Source organism: Lupinus angustifolius, chromosome LG12 (genome assembly GCF_001865875.1).
Source record: "Lupinus angustifolius cultivar Tanjil chromosome LG12, LupAngTanjil_v1.0, whole genome shotgun sequence".
Lineage (NCBI taxonomy): Eukaryota > Viridiplantae > Streptophyta > Magnoliopsida > Fabales > Fabaceae > Lupinus > Lupinus angustifolius.
Genome location: NC_032020.1, coordinates 14,536,013 through 14,563,951, shown reverse-complemented (window position 1 = coordinate 14,563,951; position 27,939 = coordinate 14,536,013). Strand labels below are relative to the sequence as shown.

The 27,939-nt window shown below is 33.0% G+C and overlaps 4 protein-coding genes, 1 long non-coding RNA gene and 2 other non-coding genes across 10 annotated transcripts; 6 read left to right on the top strand and 1 right to left on the bottom strand.

The window, feature by feature from the left end:
• Window positions 763-19,376, top strand: LOC109362345. Its single transcript, XR_002109396.1, has 3 exons — window positions 763-775; window positions 18,300-18,305; window positions 19,286-19,376. It is a non-coding gene; the product is annotated as an uncharacterized LOC109362345 (long non-coding RNA).
• LOC109362343 (CRAL-TRIO domain-containing protein YKL091C-like) lies at window positions 2,323-4,699 on the bottom strand. 2 transcript variants are annotated; one of them, XM_019608067.1, is made up of 6 exons: window positions 4,342-4,699; window positions 3,546-3,801; window positions 3,280-3,316; window positions 3,014-3,119; window positions 2,766-2,876; window positions 2,323-2,660 (listed from the first exon to the last, which is right to left on the bottom strand). In XM_019608067.1, the coding sequence occupies exons 1-6, from the start codon at window positions 4,564-4,566 to the stop codon at window positions 2,544-2,546; spliced, it is 852 nt and encodes a 283-aa protein (XP_019463612.1). In that variant the 5' UTR covers window positions 4,567-4,699; the 3' UTR covers window positions 2,323-2,543. The 2 variants fall into 2 exon arrangements, with proteins under 2 accessions (XP_019463612.1, XP_019463611.1); XM_019608066.1 differs by having other exon boundaries at window positions 3,546-3,804; window positions 4,342-4,696.
• On the top strand, window positions 12,891-16,359 carry LOC109362341 (calcium-binding mitochondrial carrier protein SCaMC-1). 3 transcript variants are annotated; one of them, XM_019608064.1, is made up of 6 exons: window positions 12,891-13,046; window positions 13,127-13,728; window positions 14,811-15,593; window positions 15,736-15,826; window positions 15,936-16,144; window positions 16,183-16,359. In XM_019608064.1, exons 2-5 carry the CDS (start codon window positions 13,290-13,292, stop codon window positions 16,126-16,128), a joined length of 1,506 nt encoding a protein of 501 aa, XP_019463609.1. In that variant the 5' UTR covers window positions 12,891-13,046; window positions 13,127-13,289; the 3' UTR covers window positions 16,129-16,144; window positions 16,183-16,359. The 3 variants fall into 3 exon arrangements, with proteins under 3 accessions (XP_019463609.1, XP_019463607.1, XP_019463608.1); XM_019608062.1 differs by having other exon boundaries at window positions 15,936-16,359; XM_019608063.1 differs by lacking the exon at window positions 12,891-13,046 and having other exon boundaries at window positions 13,124-13,728; window positions 15,936-16,359.
• TRNAS-AGA lies at window positions 23,134-23,215 on the top strand. Its single transcript has one exon. It is a non-coding gene; the product is annotated as a tRNA-Ser (tRNA).
• Window positions 23,306-23,387, top strand: TRNAS-AGA. Its single transcript has one exon. It is a non-coding gene; the product is annotated as a tRNA-Ser (tRNA).
• Window positions 23,470-25,314, top strand: LOC109362342 (pentatricopeptide repeat-containing protein At5g61800). The gene is made up of 2 exons (XM_019608065.1): window positions 23,470-24,568; window positions 24,840-25,314. Exons 1-2 carry the CDS (start codon window positions 23,497-23,499, stop codon window positions 25,253-25,255), a joined length of 1,488 nt encoding a protein of 495 aa, XP_019463610.1. The 5' UTR covers window positions 23,470-23,496; the 3' UTR covers window positions 25,256-25,314.
• On the top strand, window positions 26,159-27,554 carry LOC109362344. The gene is made up of 2 exons (XM_019608068.1): window positions 26,159-26,481; window positions 26,957-27,554. Exons 1-2 carry the CDS (start codon window positions 26,464-26,466, stop codon window positions 27,461-27,463), a joined length of 525 nt encoding a protein of 174 aa, XP_019463613.1. The 5' UTR covers window positions 26,159-26,463; the 3' UTR covers window positions 27,464-27,554.

The following is a 27,939-nucleotide window of genomic DNA, read 5'->3' as shown; positions in this document are numbered from 1 at the left end:
GAAGTCATCCCCTCTAATCTCACCTTCCCCATAATTTTGGCTAATGGTTTTTTCTTTTTCGTCATAAGTATTTTGAGGACTATCTCAAATATAGCAAGGCTAACTTTTTTAACAGTTTTTTTTTTCCATATTCAAGACTTGAATCTAAGTCATTGTTTGATGGTATGTTTGGATGGATGAGATAAGTTATGGAATGAAAATTTAAGTGTAATGACAAGTTGCTTAATGGAATGGAATACAACTCTCCCTTCTAAATAAATAAAAAAATCCCACCTTCAATTTAGAGGACGTAATGGAATATTACTTGCAATAAAATACTAAATGTCACTGGATTCTTAGGTTAGTGCACATAGTAGTTACTAGGTCACAAAGCCACAAAGCCTTGCATAGTAATCTAAGGTTTTCTCTCCACATTGCAGTTGGGTAAAAATTGTATGAGGATACATGAGAAGCCCCAAAAAATTCAAACTAGCTTAGCTATAAGAAAAGTTCTCAATTTATACGAGGATAGATACACTTCAATTCCTATAGAACAAAATAGAGTCCCGGAGATATTAAAATTAAAATATGCATATTTTCAGTGAAAAGGACAACAAAAGCTATATAGACTATGAAGGACTTATGGGGGTAAGGTAGGTTGCAGCAGAGCTTCCATGAAACATTGATTAATTTACAGTGTTGCAGAATCATAGAAAATCTCACTCAGGTTCTTTGCTTTTAACAAAGCATGTGTCATCTTTCATAAATTAAAATGTTATTGGATACAAATTAAAATGTATATAGAAATATGGTTAGAAGGATTTTTCACACAAAAGAAGTAGCTAGCGTGAGAATAAGAAAGTTATGTTCTTCCTGTTACTTGAGGAAAAAGTGATACATTGAAAGTACAGAAAGGTTCAGGCTGTTTGAGTTGCCCTAAAGCTCTGTGAAAAAGCCTATTTTGTGTACTTTCAGGGAATGCCACTACTCCCCATTTAATTATAGGAGTGAATTGTATTGTAGAGACAATTACTGTGCAAAAACAAAGGAAAAAAATAGGATGTATCTCACTTTAAATATTTTGCTAACATTAAAATTTTTGTTGTTAAAATTAAAAGTAAGACAAGAACATGTCCACAAAAATCAAACTTTCACCTTCTTTATTTTTCTCTTCTACCCACAACCTCTCTCTCTTTACATTTTCTTTAGCTCTTAATTCCCTACTAATTGACTGAAATTGTTAAAATTCTACTTTTTTTTTCATTCTAAGATCTTATGCACTTATGGACATTATAAGGTGGCCTTTTTTAGTTTTATTGATTCAATTGTTTTTTCATTAGTCTTAGTTGATTCTCTTTGTTTTTGTGAGTTAGTTTTGTATCTTTGTTTTTGAAATGAAAAAAGGCTTCAGTTGAGAAACTTCCCATTTTGAAGAGGATGCAAAAAAATAATCGGATCAAAGATTGTTAGCTTACTCTTTTTAAAAAGATAATTCTCTTTGTAATAAATTATCATATAAAGACTATACAGTCAATCAGATATAATAGGAATGAGGGTTGTATATACCCACTAGTAATTATAATTCCAATTTCAAGAAGAAGAAAAATTCTTAACAAAAACTACTTACTTGATTATGGATTTTTTTATTAAAAAAATCTCATTGAAGACCAAACTATTGGTGTATCATTGATTCGGTTTAGTAAAAAATATGTTTTAATATTATTGGAAAAACTAGAGGTGTAACGATCTTCCTTTTTAATAGTATTGACATGTTAAAAGAAAATTCTATTCAAACAATTAAATTACTTTTAAAAAGCTAACTTTTCTTGGGCTTTATGGGCCACTAAGTAGCGTCTCAGAGAGCAAGAAATGATGTCATTATCACAATTCACAATGGGTTGATGCCTGATGTACACAGTGGTTGTTGAAAGAATGCAAGGTTAACAAAAAGGAGTTCAACTCCTCTCCAGTACCGGAGAAACCACTACTGGAATGTGTGGTTAAGAATATTTTAAAGAGTTTTTATTTATTTTTAATAGAAAATAACATGTAATTATAGTCGTCAAAAAAAAATTTGGCCACATGTCATCATCCTATTCAGCATTGAACTCTTCAGTACTGGAGAGGATCCATTTCCAACAAAAACATGTACATCATCAGCCAAGACTACCATAAAATTGTGTTAAACTTGTAGAAGTTTAATTTTAACCTACTTTCATGTAACCATTAGTTTTCATGATGATTCTTTCACATTTCAAGTTTTTATTTGTCATTTTTTCACTATAGGCAAAGAACAAATAGAATTATGTACCTGAAATTTTAGATATTGTTATTATATGTGGTCGTAATAATATTTCAAATAGTCTAACAACACATGATTGCATAATATTGTACAGTGCAAATACACAATAACTGAAATTTAATCCATATTGGACAAGATTATTGGTAGAAAGATGGTTTTTCCTTCTTTTTTCTAACTTATTGGGTAAACAAACACATAAATTGGAAAGACAGACATCATTTGTTTTATTTTGTGATTGTCTCTCCTTAATTATATTAATTTATTAGATATGTTGGATAGGGACTAATGGCAGAGGACCTCCATATATCTCTGGGAGTTGACTTTCATCTATATCTTCCATCAGTGTTGACTTCAGCTTATTTTTCTCTACGAGTATTATCTGCATGGAAATCCATTTTTTTATAAACATTCTTCCTGAACATCACACATGCATAGATAATATAGTATAGTATATATGAATTGAGTTACAATTTTAAGATGTCACCTTTTTCTTGGTTTTGTCATCAAGAACGGGGTAAATCATTTTCCACACTTTCATAAAAATGTAAGGTGCATGGACAATAAGAAACTTCCCAAATCTTTCGGGGTAATAATCCTGCACCCAAAAAAATGATCATGAATTCATGGTTAATGCGTTACTGTTTCAGATTTCTTACTTCACACAAATATTATGCATGAGCATAAGTTTCTAACTTAAACAGATAAGAAATTGTGAAGAATGGAGAATTATACCTGCAAAATGTTTAGACCACTAATGTATCCTCGCACGTCACAGTTTGAATATTTCCATCCCTTAAGATCTGCTATACCAAAGAACTTTTCTTGCCCTGGTGGCATGCTGGCACATCAAAAACAAATAAGGGTATGTTATCCCTATTATTTCATGGTTCTAAGTTCTAACTCAACGCACAATTCTAACAACACCTGGTTCAGCATATCTTATTTTCTCTTGTGTTGATGGATTTAGGAAGGAATTAACATTGGAAAGAGACTATTACCTTGCACATAATTTATCAAAAGCATATACTACAAACCCTGTGACAAGGAAAAAGATGCTTGTCATTGAACATATATATCTAATGATTAAACTTATGAAACAAACTAATATCATATAATTTATAATATGAGGGGCTAATATCAAAAATATAATTTTGTGGGAACCAAAATATAAAATGTGCAATTTTCGGGGACAAAAATACCAAAATAAATTGTAGTGGCATCAAGCATAGTCGTAGTGTATAAAGGTACTTGAGTGAAAACATACGTTTGAATTCTTCCAGACCATTTTTGTTCTGAAAATGTTTTGCACCACAGATAATACCTATAGGTCGACCACTCTTATCATGTCCTTGTGCAAATACCTTATCATCTGCTAGTTCATTAGGAATCTCTTGCGTAGATATAGAACCATTGGGAACAAATGAATGTCTCCATTTCAAGTACTTAAGAAACATAGTTGAAGCCTTCTCAATATCTAAACCACGGGCACGCAGAAATCTTCTTAACATCAAATCATCCTCTTTCTGCAAGCAACAAAGATTCATATAAATTTGGCTATCAATAATTGAAATAGCTAAATAGTGGTGTGCAATATTTGGTTATCATAGATGGCCAATTGTTAGACCTAATCCTCCACTAACAGTATTTTTCTTTAAAAAATGCTCTTTAAAATGATTTGTTGAAAGAAAGGTAAAATTTTCTAACAAGTCTTTATCCAAAAGAATGACTTTTTAAAGTGATTTTAATTCTAATTAAAAAAATCAAATAGATTATAAATTAATTCATCTAATTTATTAAAGTGAATTCATATCAAGTTTATATATAGATAAATTTGATAATTTAAAATATGATTTGATAGGTAAATTTAGTCTACTATTAGGAAATGCGGGATAAAAAACTAAAAACCGCAAAGAGTGCTTTTAGCGAAAAAATATTAATAAAGAGATAAGTGGTTATTTTTCTTCATATTTCTAATGACAACTCTCCATTAATATAGAGATCCTTACTAGCTTTTGACATACTCAAAATATAGCATGAACGTGATGGTAATTGGTAATTACCTTAGAAGAAGGATCCCGTGTTTCAACAAAGTCTCTCATAAGTTGGATTTTAGTGATCTCACTCTCACTGCTATCTTTCTCTACTCCTTCATCATCTACAACCACTTGCTCTATTACTCCATGATTAGCCATTACACTCCAACCAACTTGTCTTTGAGTTCTGCACTTTCCCTTTAGACACTCCAACTTGGGGAGTAGTACAACATGCCAACATATATAGTACATTGAGTATACGTAATTTCAATACAAATTAAATGCTTCTTCTGCTTCTATTTCTAAATGATGGGCCATGTAATGGACGTTCAACTACTTATTTTGCCATCTCTTTTCGTTTTCAGCACTATTCAATCAGTTAATGACAAACGGGCAAATGACACTGTCAATGGTAATGTGGTTGTGGGAGGGATGTTCAGTCGGCAGGAAGAAGGAATATTAATAAGGTGTAACGTTCTAGTTTGGTTTTTAGTGTACTTTAAGAGCAGAACACAATAGAAAGTGATTCGGTTTGGTTTATGTTGCTTTTTAATATGTATAGTTCGGTTCATTTTTTTAAATAATGTAAAAAATGCACCATTTTAAATAAAAATCACAACAAATATAGAATGGGGTTAAGGAAAATGGAAATAACATAACACTCTTAGAATACAAATAAAAAGAATCATATGGCCGTGAGATGGGGAACGAAATTCTTAAGCAATGCTCAAAGGAGTAGTTATTAACCATTGAGATACTTAGAGTGTTAAGACCTTCAGCTTCGTGTTCAGTTGGATATGGAGTCAGTTTCTTCCATTGTAATTTTGGTTTTGGTGGTTTCCTTAAAAAGAAGGAAGACATGCTAATTAGGAATTGTCTGAAAGAAGTTTTGTGATAAACTTATAGGACTAATCCCATATATTATTGTGAACTTGCCGTGGGAACGTGTTGTGCTATGATGAGGAGTGTTTTGAGAATGTTGGGGCCTTGTTCACGTCACATGTAATGTAAATTGGGTAATTGATTTGTTTCACAAGAATTCAGAAAGTGTACAATCGTCATCCAAATCATAGTAAATGGTTGTAGGAAAAATAAATTCATGAAACTTAATTTTTAGGTTTGGCTCGGAGTTATGAGTTTTAAACTTAAATTTGCATTCGCTTTTACGTCTATTTCTCATTGTTATTTTGATGTACACATTGAAAATGATGTCATCATGTTTGCAATATTTTGAAATATGCCATTCATTTTATAAAAATTGGAAATGTCTCTTTTACATTTTCTATTTTTTAAGAAAATGAAAATAGAAAACACAACTATGTATACATTTTTATCATGAGAAAATGTTTTAAATGACATCTTATCATGTGTATTATGGCATGCTAAAAAACACTACCATGTAATTTACTCGAGAAGAGTAATTTTGTACATAATTGACCAACATATTTATTCATATAGATAGAGGATTTCCCTTTACTTATGGATAAGAAAAGAAAATGTGTAATTATATTTCTCAACAAGTGTTATTTTCAAGGATCATATTGATTTGACTTGGTACAATATCATAGAATTCAGATTCTCTATAGTATGGGATGAGGACTACGACACTTATCACAAATCAAGTTTCAACGAATATAATTTTAAATTATTTTTTAATAAAATAAAAACTTCGTCATCATCTTCAAGTAATGGACTTTTTAGTAGTGAAAATGAAATGTACTCAACATATATCTTAAGACTCAATGCAGTCTTGTAACATTGAACCAATTATTATTTATTTTTAAAAAAAATAATATAGATAAATAATAATTGATATAATGATTATGTATAAATCTTTATACTGTACTAGTGTATATACTTCGTGTCTGTCCATAAATATTGTTTGATACTACATATTCAATTTTTATATATTTCATTTTGTAAATTAAAATGTATTTGTTGTGTTCGGTGTACTTTGTATTATATTTTTGTGTGATTATGATAATGTTTAATTAAATGTGAGATATGTGATTAATTAATGTATTGGTGGTAGTTGCTTAAGATTATATAGTGTTTTTGTAAAAACTAAATAATGTTAAGGGCAATATAGGAAATGAAAATTACACCATAAGAGAAGTTATTTCAAGTTTTGGCTTTATATATAGTATAGATATAGATTATACGCATGTTACGCTTCAATTCTATTACGTTAAATTCTGTAATTTACATTAATGTTTTGGTGGTTGAACCGCTTCATGCTATTATGGTTTTCTATATAATATTTTGTGTTTTTAGTTTAGTTTTTTTTTTAAATTTATATATAATAATTATTTTTATAACAATTAGTTGATTTAGTAATATAAAACTTTACTAAATATTTAGAAAGATCAAAATTATCAATAGTTCGATTTCTGTGAACGTTATTTGTTGAGAGATACAATTACATACTTTGAAATAGATTAATTTTTTATTAATAGGATAGTACAAAAATTATTAATTAATTTCATTACTAATATATGTATTTGCAAGAGAGAATCACTAATTATTTGAGTGGAAATAAAAAGGAACAAGTCCATTAACAAAGGGCAATCTTAAAACCATTATGCCAGAATAGCTAAACAATAATGCTTAAAATTGTTATTTAATAGTGTTTCTTACGTGAGCGCAGTGGTACGTAAGGTTATATTTAACGTTTTTTGTAACGCTGTAAAAAGTAGACATTTAACCACGCTCACTGAAGCAAGCGTTGTTAAATGTATATTTTCTAAATAAGACAATATATCTCTCAGACATTCTATCAAACACATGACAAGCATGTCCAACTCTACTACATTTACAATAAATTTGTTAAATCACCAACGACTTCAACTACATTCAACCTTAACATATTGCAATATTATAAAATAATATATGAGTAATGAGATCTTACGCAAATTGTTCATTCTTTCTCTTTCAATGTTCACCATAGTCAAAAACCTAGAACATCATAGCTGCATAACTTCATAACAAATAAAGATCACACTATTAGTAAAGAGAGAATAAATGAGCTAAAATAAGATAATGATTTACCTTATGCTTATGCTTGAAAAGACAAACCAAAAATCGATAACTTCATCATAGTTGCATAGCTTCACAATAAATAAAGATCATATTATTAATGAAGATAGAAATAAATGAGCTAAAATAAGATAACAATTTACCTTATGTTTGAAGAGAAAAACCAAAAAATCGATAACTTGGGAGAGAAACTAAAAACAAAAGAGAAAAAATTTAACTTATGGAGAAGAAGAAAAGTAAGAGAAATAATAAACTGGGTGATATATATATTAGTACGTGAGGTTCTATTTTTGAATTTGAAAAGATTAACGCTGACTAAAGCAAGTGTTTAACATCGCTTATTGAAAAAGTGATGTTAAATATATGAAGACCTTTAACAACGCTTTCTTCAATAAGAGCGGTTAAAGATAACACTTTTAACAGCGTTTATTGAAGAAGTGTTGTTGAATATAAAAAGTATGATCTTTAATAGTATTTGTTTCAATAAACGCTGTTAAAGATAACACATTTAACAACAGTTTCTTCAAATAAGCATTGTTAAATATAACACATTTAACAACGCTTACTGAAGAAACGTGGTTAAATATATGAAGTATGATCTTTAACAGAGCTTGCTTCAATAAGCACGGTTAAAGATAACAAAATATAACATCTTTAACAACGTTTTCTTTGATAAACCCTGTTAATTATCTTCCACCTTACATTTAAAAACGTTCAACACATAATTAAACATTGTCGAATGAGTGTTGTTAAATATCAATCCTGTCATAGTGAAGACAACGTCGAGTTATTAATAAATTAATAATCTTATTTAATTTAGTGATATAAAAATGATTAGTATGGTTAATGTGGTCATCCACAAACAGGTAGCTCTTGCTATCAGGCATAATTAATACTGCACCGCACATGTTTCCTCCTAACTTGGCTTAATCTATTGCAACGAAATGTTGACTTTTATGTAATCGAATTGGCAAAGAAATTAAACTCTTGCTAACTAATGTTGATGTCTATGAAATAAAATAAGATAAAATTGCTCCTAGTTACTGCCCTTGCTTCTTTTCTCCATGATACATTGTTAGAAGATCAACTCTAATAGACTCGACTTACACCCTATAAAATGATCAATCTTGTATAATAAAATCAAAGTTCTTAGTATGGCTAATTTATGGGGGGGAAAATAGAGCTTTTAAGTATATATTTTTGTTAAATTGATCAATCTTGTATAATAAAATCACACCTTTAAGTATTAAAAAACGGAAGGTTGGTGGGTTTTGTTAAACGGCATACTAAAATACTCCTAAGGGCAGTTGAAGCCTCATCAAACATGTTTCCAGACCCCTGAATTTTAAAGTTATGAGTCTAGTAAATAAATATGAGGTTGGGAGAGAATTTTGTTCTCGTGAAAAGATCTATCTACTAGACCAAATTATGCTAGAATTGCACCTTCAGATTCATCATAGTTTTATAAATTATAAAAAATTGCACCTTCAGATTCATCATAATTTTATAAATTATAAAAAAGGTATGATAAATTATAAAGATATTATTGATTAATAAGAATAACAAATACATTTTTGGTATTAAATGGTAATTTGGGACGGAATAAATTATCACTCCAATGAACATATATTACTCCCAATATGTCTCTAAGAAACCCAGTTTTTGCTAAGCACATCGTTTTGCATAGTTAGGTTTCACCTTTTAGCTAATTAAATTGTGCTAAGCGCAAGTATCATTTTGTTTAGTAAAATTTTGTTTTGATTTTTGTTGGACGTCAGGAAGCGCTAAGTGCACGTCTGCAAACTGCTTCGTTCGTTGGACGTGAATTTGGCGCTAAGCATGACCCTCCTGTCTAATTCGGTAAGCGTGACTTTTGTGCTAAGCCTGCGTTGTTTTTGTCCGAAAATTTAGCCTTTCTCCATCATTCTTCCGGTTTTATTTAAGGGTGATATTTGACAATTTAACATATTGAGCTTTTAGGAGTAATTAGTCAACAACTTGGATTAAGTAAATAGTCAAAGTGTCATAAAATTGTTAATTAACATATGATATTTTGGTACTTAACACATGTCACCAATAATAATCTTCTAGTGGATGAGAAGAAAGTAGCGTTGGAAAAGAAACAAAAAACAAAAATGAAATGATTCTCATCTTTTGTTCTAAAGTCTACCAACAAAAGAACTTCCCCTCTTTCGGAGAGGATATAGTTCCACATAACACTCTTCTAAAGAGAAAAATACTTTGGAATTCCATCTTATTCAGTGTAGGTGTTTGTTGGTCCTCTCTGCATCTCTCTATTGCTGCGAAGAACTCTTAAAAATGCATCATTAGTAAGAAACCTTTTACAACTACTTTCCCTTTTGGCATCTCAACTAGAGATGATAAAATTATTCATTGTCCACACTCTATCAAAATCTATCCAAATTAATTTATCAATATCTATCCATTAGAGCTAATGAATTTAAATGGATATAATCCAATGAATAATATTGATAATGAATAAATTCAGATCCGTCCATTATATATAATGGATATACATTTGAATGGATATCCAATCCATCCAAAAAAACCAAAATTCAAAAATGATTTTCTTTGCTTTGGAATTTTATTTAATATTTAAGAAAGCTAAATTCAAATAAATTCATCTATGATTCTCACTCTCACTTTTAATATTTTATTAAATTGATGTCAATTATATGACATTTGTATATAGTTAATATTAAAATTTTATTCATAAGTATATAACGTATATATATATAAATATGAGAAAAAATATATACAATAAAAGTGCATAAGTTTTGTACATTATGACTGTATCATTTACCATTTATATTTAATCATAATTAACTATTCAAAAAAAGTAATTCAAATGAATGGTAAATGATGTAGTGGTTATGTATAAATTTGTAAATTCACAATGCATATATATTACAATCTATAAGTATTCATAAATTTTTTTACACATAGAACCATAAACATCACATACATGTAAAATATTGAAAAACATTTTTCTATAAAAGTTCAAAAAATCAATTTTTTAAAAAATTGATTTTTAAAAGTGCTTTATAAATGTTTTTCTAAAAGATAATTTAAAAAAATATTTACTTGAGATAATAATTTTTAAAATAGTGATTTTCTTCAATTAGATTTTTAGTTCCAATAATAAAAATCAAATGGATTAGATATACATTCAAATCAATGAAAATAAAGTAATGGATGAATTGGATAGATTGGAATTCATTGGATATGAATGAATTGAATAGATTGGAATTCATTAGATATGAATGAATTGAATAACTTAAAATATAGTTTAAATAAATTTATATGGAATGATGAATGACTTTCCATGCATGCATTAACATCCAACTTCGTCCATCTGCCACCCCTAATCTCAACCATCATATGAGTATGGAAAATCGGGCCACATGAAGCATCAATGCCCGAGCCACCTCAAGAAAGTCAATAACAAGAAGAGCAACTCTTGAATGTCCAAGTCAAAAGGAGCATACATTGTTTGGGATGATTCCAAGAAATATTCGACTTCAAGCTCATCCGATGAGGAGAAAAGTTCAAATGTATGCCTTATGGCACAAGTGCATGAGAAGTGCACATCTAGTGATGAAGATGATTCTATTGAGGTACATTCCTATACTTGATCATGCTCTAATGACTCTCCTCCGTTCGATGAATTATATGCAGCTTATCGAAATGCATGAGGAGTTAAAGAAAATTGTTAAAATAAATATAGATAGAAAAAGAGTTATCTCCTTGCATGAAAAGAAAATAATTGAAATGCAAAAGGAATTAGATGAATTTAAACTTGAAAATGAAACTCTTGATCTTATCTATGCATGTGCCTCATGTGATTGCTCTACTTCTAAATTATGTCAACCCTCTATATGTGATACTTGTGAGAATTTAAATGCTGAAAATTCTGTTTTGAAACAAAAACTTTCAAAGCTCACATATAGTCAAGAAAACCTTAACACATTGTTTGCTAATACAAGAAAGTTGGTAACCGATCTGGAATTGGATATAAACCTGAACCTAAGAAAAGACCATGTAGAAATCCAGTAGTTCATATGCATAAGAAGTCAAATAATAACATGCATACTTATTTCTATTGTGGTACACATGGTCACACATGCACTACATGCTTTATTAGAAAATTTGGTGTGACAAGTGGTAAATATGTTTGGGTAAAGAAGGGGCAAGATCTTAGTTGCTAACAAGAAGGGACCCAAAATAACTTGGGTACTCGAAAGAGACAAGTAAATTGTGTTTGCAGGTGTGTCAAAAGACATTTGAGCATCAATGGATAAATCAACAAAAGATATTCTAGGCACAAGGTTGGTGAGTAGATCAAGGTTATTAAGAAGAAAAGCTATTGAGAAAGGTTATTAAATGAGCTTCTGTATTATGCTACCTACCAAGAGTACTTCTCCAAGTAATAAAGGGGGAGAAGATAAAGGGAAGGACAATGAAATGGGAGCAGTGCACTTTGAATGTCAAATATACAACTTGGATCATATCATCAAACATTTTATCAAACAAGTGGTAATCTTGACCTATCACCAAAGGGTAAGTAAGGTAATTATATTAACAAGGTTACAAAATTATTTTTTAGTAAGCTCAAAATTTTGCTTAAAACTGTCAACTTTCTGTCATTAATCGACTAATCCTCAGTATAATCGATTAAATGAGTTCCAGTAGCTAAAACTTTTTGAAACAAATCATCTTAATCGATTAAATTTTGTGATAATCGATTAACTGGATATTTTTCAGCAAGTGTGTAAAAATCAGAAAAGTGGAACTTGAGCTCCAACATACCTATTCAACCCCTTCTAGGTGTATTCTGCCATTGATACCTAACAATAATTTCTTTTTTAACTTTCAATTCAAAAGAGATAGTATTCTATTTATCACTCATAATGTACAATTCAACACTCTATTTGTTTTATCTTTTTTCCCTTTACTTTAATAGTTGATATTACTCATAATATATACTTATTCTATTTATCACATATAATGTATATTAATTAGAAGAAAAGTTGATAGTTCTCAAATGCTTCATTTCCCATAATTATAAGGAATTGAGAGCATTAAATATGATGATAAAAAAGAATACAACAGTTCTGATTATGATTATAGTGATATGTGTAATGTTAATAAGGGTCAAACATTCAACTTATTAACTCATCAAGTTTTAAACTCCTTTACAATTTTTAGTCTTCCAAATCATAAAATCAAGTTATTTCACACTATTATATTGTATATATTTAAACTTTGTTAGGTTGAAGAATGAATGATATTGAATTTTGAAGGATATATAAATTTCAAAATAATTTATAAAGAAATTACAAGGAACAAACTTGGAGTAGAATAGAAGGGTGCAGGTTATGAAGATAGAATATTCAATAATATGTCCCTTCTTCTCTAGTTCAAGGGACACGTAACATCAATACTCACCAATTTAATTTTCCTTATTTGTTTCCTTATTTTCTTATCACTCATTCACAATCTAAGTTTTTATTTATTTATTGTATATTACAACTTAATTACTGCGATTCGGTTTTATTTTTATTTACTTGTTTACATTTATTTATAGATTATACAGAGAAATATTGAATCCATGCGAAAGTTGAAACCGTCCTCAACACCAATTACAAGTTACTCAATTCCCTTCTCAATTTCAGGTACCTTCTTCTCCGTCTTATTCTTCACGTTCTTTTTCGCACTGCACTCAATTCAATTCAATTGCTATTTGTCTTTTCAGTTGGTCTTTAATGGCTTCCAAATTTTGACCCTTCAAACCCCACAACGTTAAAGCTCAGATCTGAACTCAAAGTTAGATACTTTCCTTCAAATGCTTCATTGGGTCATAATCAAAATCATTTTTTGTTGTGATTTTTAAAACCCAAGTTTCAAAAAGGCCAAACATGTCTGGTGCCATAGACATGGACCATGTGGGGTTTTCAAAAGCCAAATCCACGGCGGCTCCGGCCGCCGGTCACGGCAAGAAAACGGCCCCGGTTTCAATGGATCACGTGCTACTTGCATTGCGCGAGACGAAAGAAGAGAGGGATCTTCGAATCCGTAGTTTGTTCAATTTCTTTGATGCTGCAAATAATGGGTACTTGGACTATGCTCAAATTGAAGCAGGGTTATCTGCACTGCAGATACCTCCTGAGTATAAGTATGCTAAGGAACTGTTCAAGGTGTGTGATGCTGACAGAGATGGGAGGATCGATTATGGTGATTTTCGACGATATATGGATGATAAGGAGTTGGAACTTTACCGAATTTTTCAGGCTATTGATGTCGAACACAGTGGCTGCATTCTACCTGAAGAGCTTTGGGATGCACTTGTTAAGGCTGGTTAGTATTCTTTTATCACCTTTCATGTTACTTAATGACATGTTCATTTTGATGTTTAATGGTTTATGTTATGCCTTGTAATTGTTGCCTAGGATTTATATATTTTATATATTTTTTATTTATAGGTTGTAAGTCCTATTAAAATAACTTACAACTTAACAACTTACCAATATGTGTAGGTCCAAGTGGAAGATGTTTAGGCCCCTCTAGCATGTGGTCCTGGGTTTGATCCCATGATTATGTGTATGGAAGAAAACATTGGGAGGGGTCCTTGCTTATGCACTTGAACTATCCAAGAGATTAGTCTCTAATGGTCTAACCTATTTGGTGAGAGATTTTCTAGAAAAACCAAAATGGAACTGAGTAGCCTTTCTTAAGCCTTGTTTATAATCAAACACATTAGTATTTGTTGATAAATATAGCCGACTCCACTTAGTGGAAAAAGATCTTCGTTGTTGATTGCTAAGTTACTATGCTCTTCACCCTTCTATAATATTATTACTTTTCAAGTGACATGAACATGTTGTTGGCTATATTGTTTACCCCAAGTAAAGACATATTATGATATTCCATGCATTGACTGTGGTTGTGGCTATAACAACCTTGCTCTCAGAAACTATAGAGCAAGCTTGTAGTTTAGGATCACTGTACTCTATAATTGACTAGAAGGTTTTATTTTTTAAGAACAGCACATTTGTTGCCATAGCAATAATAACAATTGTGTTAAAAATGTTTTGGTGGCTTGGAGGTTTTAGATTCTTTCATATCTTTGGTTTACCCTTGTGAATATGTGTCTCCTTCTAGGATATAGAGATATACTCCTGTGTTGGTTGTAGAGTTCTAAAAAAATGGCAATAATTCTATGGACCTGCATGGTGCTTGGTATTTGTGTATTCTGTTTCAACTTAAATCTTTGATGGTGGATTCTATTGTATTATTGTTAGTCCTTTTATAAATTATATAGATAGGTACTCAAGATGGTATTCAGATTCTCTTGTGCCATTTCTGGAAGCTTTTCTCATTCTCAAGTTCCAGTTTTTCCCATAGTTTTATCATAAGCATATGCAGCTTCTGTGCTGCAGGGATTGAAATGGATGAGGAGGAGCTTGCCCGCTTTGTAGAGCATGTTGATAAGGATAATAATGGGATCATTACCTTTGAAGAATGGAGAGATTTTCTGCTACTTTATCCTCATGAAGCAACTATTGAAAATATATATCATCATTGGGAGAGGGTGTGCCTTGTAGACATTGGGGAACAAGCAGTCATTCCTGAAGGGATTAGCAAGCATGTTCACAGGAGCAGATACTTTATTGCTGGCGCGATAGCCGGAGCTGCTTCTCGCACAGCAACTGCTCCTCTTGACCGTCTCAAGGTAGTTTTACAAGTTCAGACTGGAAACGCTTCTATTATGTCAGCTGTAATGAAGATATGGAAGCAAGATGGTTTATTAGGGTTTTTCCGTGGTAATGGATTAAATGTTGTGAAGGTAGCACCAGAAAGTGCTATCAAGTTTTATGCTTATGAAATGCTGAAAAATGTAATTGGAGAGGCTCAAGGGAACAATTCAGCAGATATTGGTACTGCTGGGAGACTATTTGCAGGTGGTATGGCTGGTGCGGTTGCACAGATGGCTATATATCCGATGGATCTTATTAAAACTAGGTTACAGACTTGTGCTTCTGACGATGGAAGGGTTCCCAAGCTGAGCAGACTTGCAAAGGATATATGGGTTCACGAGGGACCACGTGCTTTCTACAGAGGGCTTGTTCCATCTCTTCTCGGTATGATTCCTTATGCAGGCATTGATCTCACTGCTTATGACACCTTGAAAGATATGTCAAAGAGATATCTTCTTGACAGCGGTATGATATTACTACAACCACACTATCTCTAGAACCTACTGATTTTATTTTGTTCTAACAGTTTTGATTTTTAATGATAAATTGGCACTTCAAAATGATAATCTTTTATGACCCAAACTTTTTTCTTTTTTGCCCTTTGTAGAACCCGGTCCTCTAGTACAACTGGGATGCGGGACAATCTCAGGAGCTGTTGGAGCTACCTGTGTCTATCCGCTGCAGGTTATTCGTACAAGGTACAGTGTAGTATCAGTAGGGATGATATCAGTTTTGTTCTTCTAAGCTAGTTTTCTTGTAATTTCTTTCGATGCATTTTTGCTGAAGTTACAATATTGTGCTTCTCAGACTGCAGGCACAGCCCTGCAACTCTTCCACTGCTTACAAGGGAATGTCTGATGTGTTTTGGAAAACTCTTAAGGATGAAGGATTCAGAGGTTTCTACAAGGGACTTGTTCCAAATCTCCTCAAAGTTGTGCCTGCTGCAAGCATTACTTATATGGTCTATGAAAGTATGAAGAAGAATCTAGATCTAGATTAGATTTCTTATAGTTTTTGCCTAGACAACTGAACTGATATCAAATATTATAGGAAGTCTTTAATTGTTGATGATGATGAAAAAGAAAGGAGTTAACTAGTCATGTAGGCATTATTGCAAATAGTCATTCTTCTGAGGATAAAATCTGTAGTCAGAAAGTTTTTCCCATGTTTATCTACACTAAATGTTGAGGAAGTAGGGTTGTATTATACTATTATTATTATTATTCTTAGATATACTATTAGAAGAATATAGAAACAGAAAATAGAAGAAGAATAGATACAATATCAACGTGATCTTGACCAGTAAATTGTATTATTGCAGAAAATGTGTATACAATGATGAAAAACTCCTTCCACAAGAGAGTAACTTCCCTAACTGATTTCCTAAATCAGTTCTCAGTTACAACTTCTCCAAAAACTACTTCTTACAAGCTTTCCTTCCTCTATTTATACAACTAATCCACTAATCTAACTAACTAGTAAGGGTATTCTAGGAATTCTCTCTTTATTTAATTTAAACAACTCCTAACAACAAACCTCTTTTCTACTATCCTATGCCTACCCTATCAATACCACCCTAAAAGAACCACCTTGTCCTCAAGGGGAAAATTGGAAAAGTTCTCCTGAATCCAGGTTGTTGATTCCTAGAGAGTTTCGTACCCAAATTGTTTATCTAATGGATTAAATAAATCATCTAAGTAGGCATCTCTTGGAGGGTCACTAAATCTGTTCAGCTTATTTCCTTCCACATGATGCGGTAACTTCATTGTCTTGACAAAACCATTATCTTGACCTCTTAGTCCAAAAGCAAATGATTTAGTACCAATATTGATAGAACTATGTCTTCCTCCAAGCTTATTAGCCACCACCCCTAGTTGTGAGGCCTAACTTCTCCATTCATCGTGACTCCATAAAGGTATTTAGCTTTCGAAATCTCATTATACCTCGTTGTTGATGAAGTGACAGATTGTACACAAGTAACAGCAATTGAAAGACTTTCCTCCTCCTTTGCATCAACAAAAGGAGAGTTAACACTTGAGCATTGATTTTCAGATGATAATTTCAAAGGGATGCTCTGATTCGTAGCTTCTTCCAAACTCTTATTCTCCATTTGATTTTTTTGTTCGATCAACAGAACTTTTTGTATAATTTCAGATAAGGAATGTAAATCATACAATTTTACCTCTGCTTGTAGTTCCTCCTTGAGCCCATTCAAGAATCCTCCTTTCACAATTTCTTGACCTATAACCCTCAAGGTCCCACCGTACTTCTCGAATTCCTCCACAAACTCCTCTACTGAACCTATTTGTTTGAGAGATAACAACTGTTCGAATGAATTCTGAATCATATATGGTTGAAATCAGCGAATCACTGCGATCTTGAACCCTTCCCAATTGGGTCTCGGAGTACACTTCTCCCACCATTGGTACTAACTCAATGCCTTCCCCTCAAGTGCCATAATGGTCGCTTGCATCTTCTCATCTTTCGACAATTCTTTCAACTGAAAGTACCTTTCCAATCGGTGAGTCCGGTTGAATGCATCATTGCCAGCAAAAATCGGAATCTCCCACTTCCACCATTTCTCCCGCCGGTGCGCATCCTCATCACGTTCTTGTTTCCAACTATTACTGTCTCGTGCCATATTTCGTGTAGACACCATTAACTAACAACCAATCCTCGAATTCTCAACAAGAATTCACACAAATCCCGATCTGAATTTTTTGGATTTCTGACAAAAATTAATGAATTCCTAATTTCTGAATTTCCTAATCTAGATTTCTGAATTTCGAATATGAAATTCTTGGAATGCTTCGTCTTCTTCTCCTAGTGTAATTCAGCAATTTCCAACATCCAAACCTTAGCATTTAGATTCTGACTTCGTCCTCTCTGCGTCACAACTCGATCGTCTTCTTCTTCGCACAAACCCTAGCCTCACGAATTTGCTTGTGTCTTCTCTATGTCGCAAAATTCAGATTTATGTTTCCTCTTCAATCAATTTCTACTTCTGCGATTTCCCGTATTATTCTTCCACAAGTGCGATTCGTAACCCTAGCAGCAGAATTGGTGGATCTCACTTCCCTCAGGCACCAAGATTGGTGCTCTAAAACTAGTGTTAGAAGTGGTATCAAATGAGAATATAGAAACAGAAAATAAAAGAAGAATAGATGCAAGATCAACGTGATCTTGACCAGTAAATTGTATTATTGCAGAAAATGTGTATACAATGATGAAGAACTCCTTCCACAAAAGAGTAACTTCCTTAACTGATTTCTTAAATCAGTTCCCAATTACAACTTCTCCAAAAACTACTTCTTACAAGCTTTCCTTCCTCTATTTATACAACTAATACACTAATCTAACTAACTAGTAAGGATATTCTAGGAATTCTCTCTTTATTTAATTCAAACAACTCCAAACAACAACCTCTTTTCTACTACCCTATGCCTACCCTATCATATACCAAGGTATAGTTGTTACCCTCATGAATATGTGTACTTTGTGTGCTATATTCTAGAGTGAACAGTAAAAATACTAAATGTTCTCCCCTCTATTTTCATGCAATGAGTAGTACCACTAACATACAAATTGACTTGTGGATTTTGAATGAATAAAAGTGATGGATAGCATCCTTTTGAGGTTGAGGAAACAATGACAACAATGTTTGGAATTCCTGTTGGGCGAATAAAGTAATATATGACACTCTAAAATTGTGGGTTTTGTCTGCTCTATTATTGTAAAGGTAAGAAAAAATCTCTTGTTTAGCCATGTGGATTTAAAGTTGGAAGATTTGCATGTGCCCAAAGTTGTCACTGTCTTGTGTCGTCATTGGGTAGAAAAATCCATAATGAAATATCTATCCTGACATCTCAAAGTAAATCTTGACAATAATGACTTTTCTAGATTGGATTCCAACAAACAGTTTACCACTTTATTCAATACTTCCAAACAAAGAAAACATTACAATCTATATTTCTCAAGTCACTCACTACCTCAGTTTCTGCAGCTTGCCTTATCATGCATCTATGATCTATTGTAGTGGTTTCTAAGTCAAGCATTGAAAGTAATTAGACAAAATAATGGGTGAAAAGAAAAACAAAGAGAACACTAAATTAAAATTAAGATGAAACTGCTGACTATGTCTAGCACACCAAGCTGAGCACAAGTGCACCTTCATGAACTGAACCCGGAAGAAAGGCTTTGCCTTCCCTATGCCACTAAGACTTGCCTTTTTTCACGCTTCTCTCTTCAAAAAGAGAGTGGCCTAGTATTCATAAACTGAACTTTGTTATCATCATCCTCTTCAGTATCCTCTTTCTCCATATCCTTGTTGTTAACTGGCTTAGCTTGTAGATAAGATTGAACTAGGAATGAAAGGACAATTAGAGAAGGGTTTCTTACTTGCCTCACACTATTCAAGCATTTATATATATATCCTCTCCAAAGGGCAAAGACACTTGGAAGCAAAGCCTTCATTCTCCAATATATTGGGGGTTGAATAAGCAGACAAAAGAGGACAGATAAGCACAACCAGGACAAAAAAGACAAGATTCACATTTTTCAATTTTAAAAAGGTCCCTCTAATTATTCTGCTATGGACAAATGCTTATCTCCAATCTCTATGAGAAGTATAAACAATATTATTGTTCTTCTGCTTTATACTGATGCTATCAATATTTTACATAAGAGGAAGAAAGAGAGAGCCATTGAGCTACACATACCATGTGGAAAAAGATGATAAGAAATGGATATTAAAAGAATCAAGAGGGAGAAGAAGAGTGGACAGGATTGAACAACAGGTTTAAAGAAGTTAATAAAATGGTGACATGATGAGAAAAATAGTCATAGCAATAAAGGGTCAAAAACAGCCAACTGTAAAGAGAAAAAGGAAGCAGATAAAGATAATCACTTGCATTTTTATATATAGGGCACAATGGGTTGGCACCGTCCAATTAGTACCTATATGGGGATAGTGGACCAACAAAGTGTTAGTCTAGTGGTATAAGATCCCGCTAAATTCTTAGGATGACTAAAAAGTCAAAAGTTTGATTATTGAGGGCGACATTTATTGGAAGATGCATTTTAATTCCTTATTAATAGGGTAAGGAAATACCTTTAGTAATATAAAAAATTATGGGAATGGTGGGGGACCAAATGTGTCCAAACCCTAAAGGTACTAATTCTTAGTGGGACTACTAAATCCAGAATGTAATTGCAGGATAGGATAATCAAAGAGTAACCAAACCTAACTTTTTTTGTCTTTAGGATAGCTACTTAGTAGAACAACATAAGGATTAAAAGATATAGCTTAACTTAACCTGTTGAAGAATATACATATAGTTACCAAAAAATGTTATAGATGAGAATGTACTGTACTGGTATAGTTACATGCATGACTCATTACTTTATACAAGACTCTTTTATGATGAATTCATATGATGTTAAGTGAATATAGTAACTAGGGGTAGTAATATGGGCTTGGTCCGACGGGCCAGCCCGTTCGGATGGCTATTTTTAGCGGGCCGGACTGAGGATTTTAGCTCAAAACCCATATTCAGCCTGTTTTAGTAGCCCGTTTTTTAGACGGGTCAAGACGGGCCGGGCTGGCCCGACGGACCATTGTTAAAAAATAAAAAAAGTAAAGTGTGTGACACTGTGCTGTGCGAGGGGCGTGACAACTGATTTCTTCTTTAGAATTTACAAGTTTTAAGCTAAGATATTATGTTGTTATTGTAATATTCTATGAAGCACATATACGAATACGTGTATCGGATACGATACGTATCCGATACGTCGACACACATTTTTTCTAAAATGTAGGATACGATACGTTTAGGGATACGCGTATAAATTAATAAAAAATACATAAAATATGATAAAATTATAAGTGTAAATTAAAATATTCTCTCCTACCCTCTTTCTTCTCTTCTCTATTAAGAAATAAAGGTAAGCCATTTATTTATCTTCTCTGTAAATACTCACACATCCTCCTCTCTTTATAAACATACTAAGCGAAAAGAAACTAAGAAGTAAGAAAGGTAAGCCTTTTTCTGTTTGCTCTTCACAACATACCTATGGCGGTAGAGGCAGTAACACTAAGCACCGGCCGGCGACGTTATGGATCGGAAAGTACCAGCTATTTAAATAAGTGAGTGTTTATTGAAAACAAATCTATCTTATCATAGAAACGAATCTATATATCCTATATTTTATTGAAAACGAATCTATATATCCTATATTCTATTGAAAACGAATCCAATACGTGTCTTGATATTTATTTTTATTTTTTTATTTTTTTTATTTTTGGATACTCTTTGGACACGTATCCTTCGCGAATCTGAGCGTATCCGTGTCGGATACGTGTCGGACACCGATACGTGAGGGTATTTGGCGAATCCGTGCTTCATAGGTAATATTGTAGACTTATGTTTGTGATTTTTTGTTTTAAAAGACATCTATCAAGTTTGTTGATTATTTTTTGTCTAAAAGTTTTAATTATGTATATTTTGGATGGAAAACGGGCCAGACCGTCAGCCCTGCAAAATATGGGCCGGGCTGGCATTTTGAGCCTTTTTAACAATACGGGCCGGGCCGGGCAGCCCTTATTTTGGCGGGCCAATGGCGGGCCGGGCTGGGCCCACATTGCCACCCCTAATAGTAACTGTGTCCGGGAATCATTTCCTTTCCATACTAAGAGGAAGAGCAATTATTTGTGCTCCTCGTAATAAAATGATTCACCTTAGTTCGTCACCTTCTGCTTGGAAAGTTTACTTTGTTTGGTACATTATATCATGTGATTTTTTTGGGTACATTCTATATCATATGATTGAGCCTTGAGCATTTAGTTTGCATTTATGATTATATTATCACAAATGAGGCAAGCTTTTATAAAGTGCCTTTAAGAAACTACATGGTTTTGCTAGTTTGAACCAAAGAATAATGAAATCATTGGCACTTTGCCTTGCAAAAATCAGGCTTACTCGCCTGGTCATTGCCTCTTTGGTATAACTTCCTCCACTACACTTCTATAATTTTGAATAGCAACAACATTATCGTTTAAAAGAATCTGACAAAAGAATTAATAAAAACTTGTTGCCTTTTGATGATGATAAATAATGCATTATTTTTTGGCACAGATACCTTGTCCCAAACCATGTTTTAATCTAATAAAATTGTGATATATATTAAAAAAATTCAACAGTAGGAAATATACATGTTAATCTTTATTATATGTCAAAATTTTATTGAATTGATTGACAACATGTTTTTAAAACATGTGATCTTCATTATATTACAGGAAACCAATAACAAATTATTTGCAAGTTAGGTTGAGACACTACTTCTTAGTTAAACCAGTGATCCTCTAATACACTTTTCATTCTACCCTCTAATCAACATTATCTAAGTCTTCCCCTACCTTTGCTAATACTTTTCACATCCATCCACCAACATCACCAAAAGTTTAATTCCTTGAGAAAGCCATAGAAACTGCCTTTTTATTACGTTTTTGTTCCATTCTACTACAATCTCCAGTGCATGTTCAAGTTCAGCTGAAACTAGTTTGTTGTTGCAATCATGGGTCAAATGGGTTTCAGGAACCAATTTGCGGCTAAGAAAAATTATTTATACAAATTCGTTAACTAAAATGGTGCTCTCAAGAGTGGTGCCAAAAAAACGTGAGAGAACAAATTGAATGTAATGATTATACTAAAGAAATGTTATGTAAAAAAAAAAATAAGCAACTTAAAAGCTTAAGAAAGTTACAGAAAGATTTTGATGCACTTATTTATATACATCAACTATTGCATAGGAAGTGACTCAATAGCAAAGAAACAAAAATAATTAATATAAAATATCATACCTTATATGAATGATCAAGAGTACAAGATACATATGGATAAAATTTTCTAGTGATTTAACTAACTTTTAATTTTCACTCATTTTATGCTCTATTGTATACATAATTTAATGTCAAATACAAATGTTATTACGAAAAGAACAACAAATGGTGGACGTGCCGGAGTGGTTATCGGGCATGACTAGAAATCATGTGGGCTTTGCCCGCGCAGGTTCGAATCCTGCCGTCCACGTTTTTGTTTTTTCATTCTACAATGTTCTGCCTTACTATCAATATTGCAACGTTATTAAGCCAAAAAGTCATAAGCTTTTATCACATCAATGTGGACGTGCCGGAGTGGTTATCGGGCATGACTAGAAATCATGTGGGCTCTGCCCGCGCAGGTTCGAATCCTGCCGTCCACGTTTTTTTGTTTTTATTCTTTCTTCCTTCAAACTTCCTTCAAATCAAATCAATCATATAGAACCACGATTACCAAGCAGGTTTGTGCACAACACAAATCTCATTGCATGCATGTGTACCTTATATCTAATAAAACAGTGCAAATCCATCACACAACTACACCAAATTCATGCCCACACCATTACCATAGGACACCACACCTTCCCTATCTTAAACAACATTCTCTCCACATTCACCAACTTACTCACCTCACACCATTCCAATTCTAATGTAACTTCTTCAACTTCATTATTATCCTACTCACTCTCCCTCTTCCACTCTATCCATAACCCAACCACATTCTCTTACAACAATCTCATCCGAATCCACACCTTCCTCTTTTCACCTCTCTCTGCTCTTCACCTCTTCTCCTCCCTCCGCCGCCACTCTCTCCCCCCTGACTTCCACACCTTCCCTTTCATCCTCAAAGCATGTCCCCAATTCCCTCTCTCTTTAACTCTCTCTCTTCATTCCCAAGCCTTCAAGTTTGGTTTCTTATCTCATTTCTTTACTCTCAACTCTTTCATACGCGTTTACTCCTTTCACCGAAATACCCATCATGCCCATAAGCTTTTTTCTGAGTCTCCCCATAAGGATGTTGTTTCCTACAACGCTATGGTTGATGGGTTTGTTAAAACAAGTCAGATTTGTCTTGCACGTAAACTGTTCGATGAAATGCCTGAACGAGATTCTGTATCGTGGGGCACCATGATAGCTGGGTATAGCCAAGCCAATCTGTGTAGTGAAGCAATTCAGCTATTTAACGAGATGCTTGGGTTAGAAATGGTTAAGCCTGATAACATAGCGCTGGTGTCTGTTCTTTCTGCCTGTGCTAAGTTGGGGGAAGTAGAGCAAGGTTTCGTTGTTCATGATTATATTAGACGGAATGGTATTAGAGTTGATTCGTATTTGGCTACTGGGTTGGTGGACTTGTATGCAAAGTGTGGTTATTTGGAGACTGCAAGAGATGTTTTTGAATCATGCAAAGACAAGAATGTGTTTACGTGGAATGCCATGCTTGTTGCTCTTGCAATTCATGGGAAAGGTTCAGTTTTGGTAGAATATTTCTCTAGAATGATTCAAGAGGGAGTTCAACCTGACGGAATCACCTTCTTGGGAGTTCTGGCAGGGTGTAGTCATGCAGGTAAGGACGCTCTGACCCCTCCCTAAGGTTCGAGATCGCCGTTTTGATTGTAATATTTACTGTGATTGTGGACAATTTGATCACAATTGCAGCCTCATTGCGGTTACAGAAACTATCAAAACTACATTGTTGCGATGACGACCATGATTTAAAACCTTGATCATGTATACATATATATACTTTTATAAAACAATAGTCAAGTAAAATTATTTGTTACATGTGTACACAAGCCAATGCATCTGATGTTTTCTGAATCCATTCCTACATGCAGGTCTAGTTCACGAGGCACGAAAGTTTTTCAACGAGATGGAAACATTATATGGGGTTCCTAAGGAGAGCAAGCATTATGGGTGCATGGCAGATATGTTGGGGAGGGCTGGGTTGATTGAAGAAGCAGTTGAAATGATAAGAGGGATGCCAAGTGGGGGTAATGTGGGTGCTTGGGGTGGGTTATTAGGTGGTTGTAGGATACATGGGAATGTTGCAATTGCAAAGAAAGCTGCAGAGCAAGTGATGCAGATAAAGCCTGAGGATGGTGGGGTTTATTCTGTCATGGCTAATATTTATGCTCACAATGAGCAATGGGATGATTTAGTTAAGGTCAGAAGATCTTTGAGTGCTAATAAGAGAGCTAACAAGATTACTGGACGTAGTTTAATTAGATCGAATCACATGAGAACTTGTTAGGGTAAACTACAATTGAATTCTCCTTGTTATTCAATTCTGCAATTTCATTTGTTATACTATTACAAATATTATTCTTACACTATAAGAGATTAATTTTCTAAATACTTGAGGTGTTACGCGTATGAGAGGATAATCCCACAATTACATGCCAACAAAAGCTATTAGGATTGAGTTTATAGAAAGGTGTTTAGGTGATTTGCATGCTATAGGTTCAAATTTCATTATCACCATTATAACTATATAATATAAAATAAAACTACTACAAGCCAACGAGTTTTCCTCCCTCACTAGTCCTGGTGTTTTAGGCAGCGCCAATTCTTCCTGCATTGATATGTCTACAAATTCTAAGGTAACCCATGAGGGATAGGATAAGGCTAAATAAATAAATATATTTTGTTTTTTCGGGAAGGAAACAAAGAAACTAGATTAAGTCACATTATCATTTGTTTTTATTTTGAGTTTGTTTTCGATGATTAAAGTCACAAATAAATTAATATGATTATGATTCTAAGTTTTTATTTCTTTTTATGTTTTCGATGATTTTTTACAAGAAATAGTGAAAATAATAAAAAATTATTTTCACTACAGCTATTTAAAAACATGAAACACGTTGTTGCTGTTATAGTTACTAATAAAAGTATAAAATACAAACATAAAAATGTTCTCTCATCTTAAATATACCTTAAACAAGGTCTTAGGTTTAAGTCTTGTAGATGAAAAAATATCTGCTAGAAAAGTTAATCTCTGTATATTTTTAGCTCGGAAATAATTGCCTACGGTGTGAGAATACTAGTGGAAAACAAAAAAAAATATAACTTTACGATGTAATTGTGAATCGTTAATGCCTTTTATGACATTTCTTAACCTTTCCCTTAGTTACTGCCTTTGTAAAAAACACAAACAAGTCGTGGCAATTCCAGAGGCTTCTCTTGTTGTCGTGTCGGACGAATACAGAGACAAGTGTCACAAGTCTTCAGCATTCTGCTACGTGTCTCCAGAACTTTCTCTGTGTTGAGACTAACTTCGCTTTCAGTAACACAAGTACAAAAGACTTAACCATTAAACTACATATAAGCGCAGTATTAGACAACCTGGAATAGCATCTGCACCAAGCAACGAACTATTATTTGCTTTTGCAATAGTTTCTTTAACTACTCTACATTTTTACACACAAACCTATTCCTCCTTTGAGTTATTTGCTCGCAATTATGGCTTTCAGGCCAACGGTACGGTTTTCTTTTATGTCTCTTCTACGAGATTCATAAGCCTTCAATTTTACTTTCTGTTTTCTAAGAATATTTTAGGCTTGAAAAAATGTATGTGCACCATAACATTAGTCTATGTTTACATTTTTATACTGAAATATGAAATAATATAAGTACATAATACGAGTTTTTTTGTTTTTATACTGAAGTAGGATAATATTTATTAGAATATGGAATGAAATAGGTAGATATGGATGATCTTGTATTCTTGAAGTATGGATGTTCAAAGAGATCAAATATGGTATTTTTTAAAAATTAAATAATTGAAACATGATGGTCTTGAACATCAAATATAAGACAATATTGTTGTTACTATGGTCTTTGTAATCTATGTTTAGATGCATGTATATATATACAGATAGATCTCAAATATGATATATTTCATAATTGATATTACCTTCAACTAATGTTGTTGAATACTTGGTAATTGTTACAGATGGGTCAATGGGTAGCACTCCTAAACAAAGGATTCAAAGGTGGAAGCAACACTTGTACATTGACAACCTCAACAGCACCAAAGATGAAAGCATCACCTACTGCTACAGGTGATTACAACCATAGTCACAACCAATACCAACAACGAAATAATGCAAAGCCAGCAAACTTCGTACCAATCTATGTAGCCATTGGTATGATAGCCATGGCCACAGGGCTAGGCCTCCACACTGCATGGCAGCAACTCAGAAACTCTCCAACTGTGAGAGTTAAGAAGGAGAAAAGGGAGACACTTCCTGAGGTTGTTGAACCTGAACATGTGGCTGAGGAAGCTGAGAATTTCATTAATAAATCGTTTTTCAGAAAAGTGGCACATGTTCAGGATCAGAGCTACCCTGATAAGGATATTATTCCAGATCCTATTCGTAAAGATGTTTATGCTCATCAACCTCGTGTCGAGACTCTTAAGTCTGTTGGTGTTGATCCTGCAACTCTAGATCATGATTAGTAATTTTAGCTTCTTTTTTTTTAATTACTAGCTACTACTGCTTTTGTGTTAGTGGGAAAATAAAATGAGTATAACTTGCTTGTGACTTTTATTATAGATTCATTTAAAATTTAATGCTTTATGTATATATATATATATATCTGTGACTTTGGTGCATAAAGGATGCAAACAAATGTGAACGTGTATATTACTAGACCAAAAAGTGTTTAATGTCACATAATGAATCTAATTTCACTATGTTGCAATGCAACAGAACCAGTAGAACGACTGAAAAGGACAACACCATTTTGAAAAACAACTTCGATCTCTGAATAAACATTTTATTTTCAGGATTTGATGATATATATGTCAAAAACAGAAGTGCAATACTTAGCATATTACTTCAGCACTTAATCTGGTAGGAATTTTGTATAGCACATATTGGGCTCCATTGGACTAAAACTGTGTAAAAATGTATATCAGGTGTAAAAAAACCT

What these genes read in the sequence shown, in the direction of transcription:
- LOC109362343 (XM_019608066.1), bottom strand. Translation starts at nt 4,566, where the DNA reads ATGTACTATATATGTTGGCATGTTGTACTACTCCCCAAGTTGGAGTGT. An exon ending in TTTGATAAATTATGTGCAAG is followed by an intron (nt 3,120 to 3,279) that starts GTAATAGTCTCT and finishes TTGATGTGCCAG; the next exon opens with CATGCCACCAGGGCAAGAAA. An exon ending in GTGGTCTAAACATTTTGCAG is followed by an intron (nt 2,877 to 3,013) that starts GTATAATTCTCC and finishes TTTTGGGTGCAG; the next exon opens with GATTATTACCCCGAAAGATT.
- LOC109362342 (XM_019608065.1), top strand. Translation starts at nt 23,497, where the DNA reads ATGTGTACCTTATATCTAATAAAACAGTGCAAATCCATCACACAACTA. An exon ending in GGCAGGGTGTAGTCATGCAG is followed by an intron (nt 24,569 to 24,839) that starts GTAAGGACGCTC and finishes TCCTACATGCAG; the next exon opens with GTCTAGTTCACGAGGCACGA.
- LOC109362341 (XM_019608064.1), top strand. Translation starts at nt 13,290, where the DNA reads ATGTCTGGTGCCATAGACATGGACCATGTGGGGTTTTCAAAAGCCAAA. An exon ending in GAGATATCTTCTTGACAGCG is followed by an intron (nt 15,594 to 15,735) that starts GTATGATATTAC and finishes TGCCCTTTGTAG; the next exon opens with AACCCGGTCCTCTAGTACAA. An exon ending in CTGCAGGTTATTCGTACAAG is followed by an intron (nt 15,827 to 15,935) that starts GTACAGTGTAGT and finishes TGTGCTTCTCAG; the next exon opens with ACTGCAGGCACAGCCCTGCA.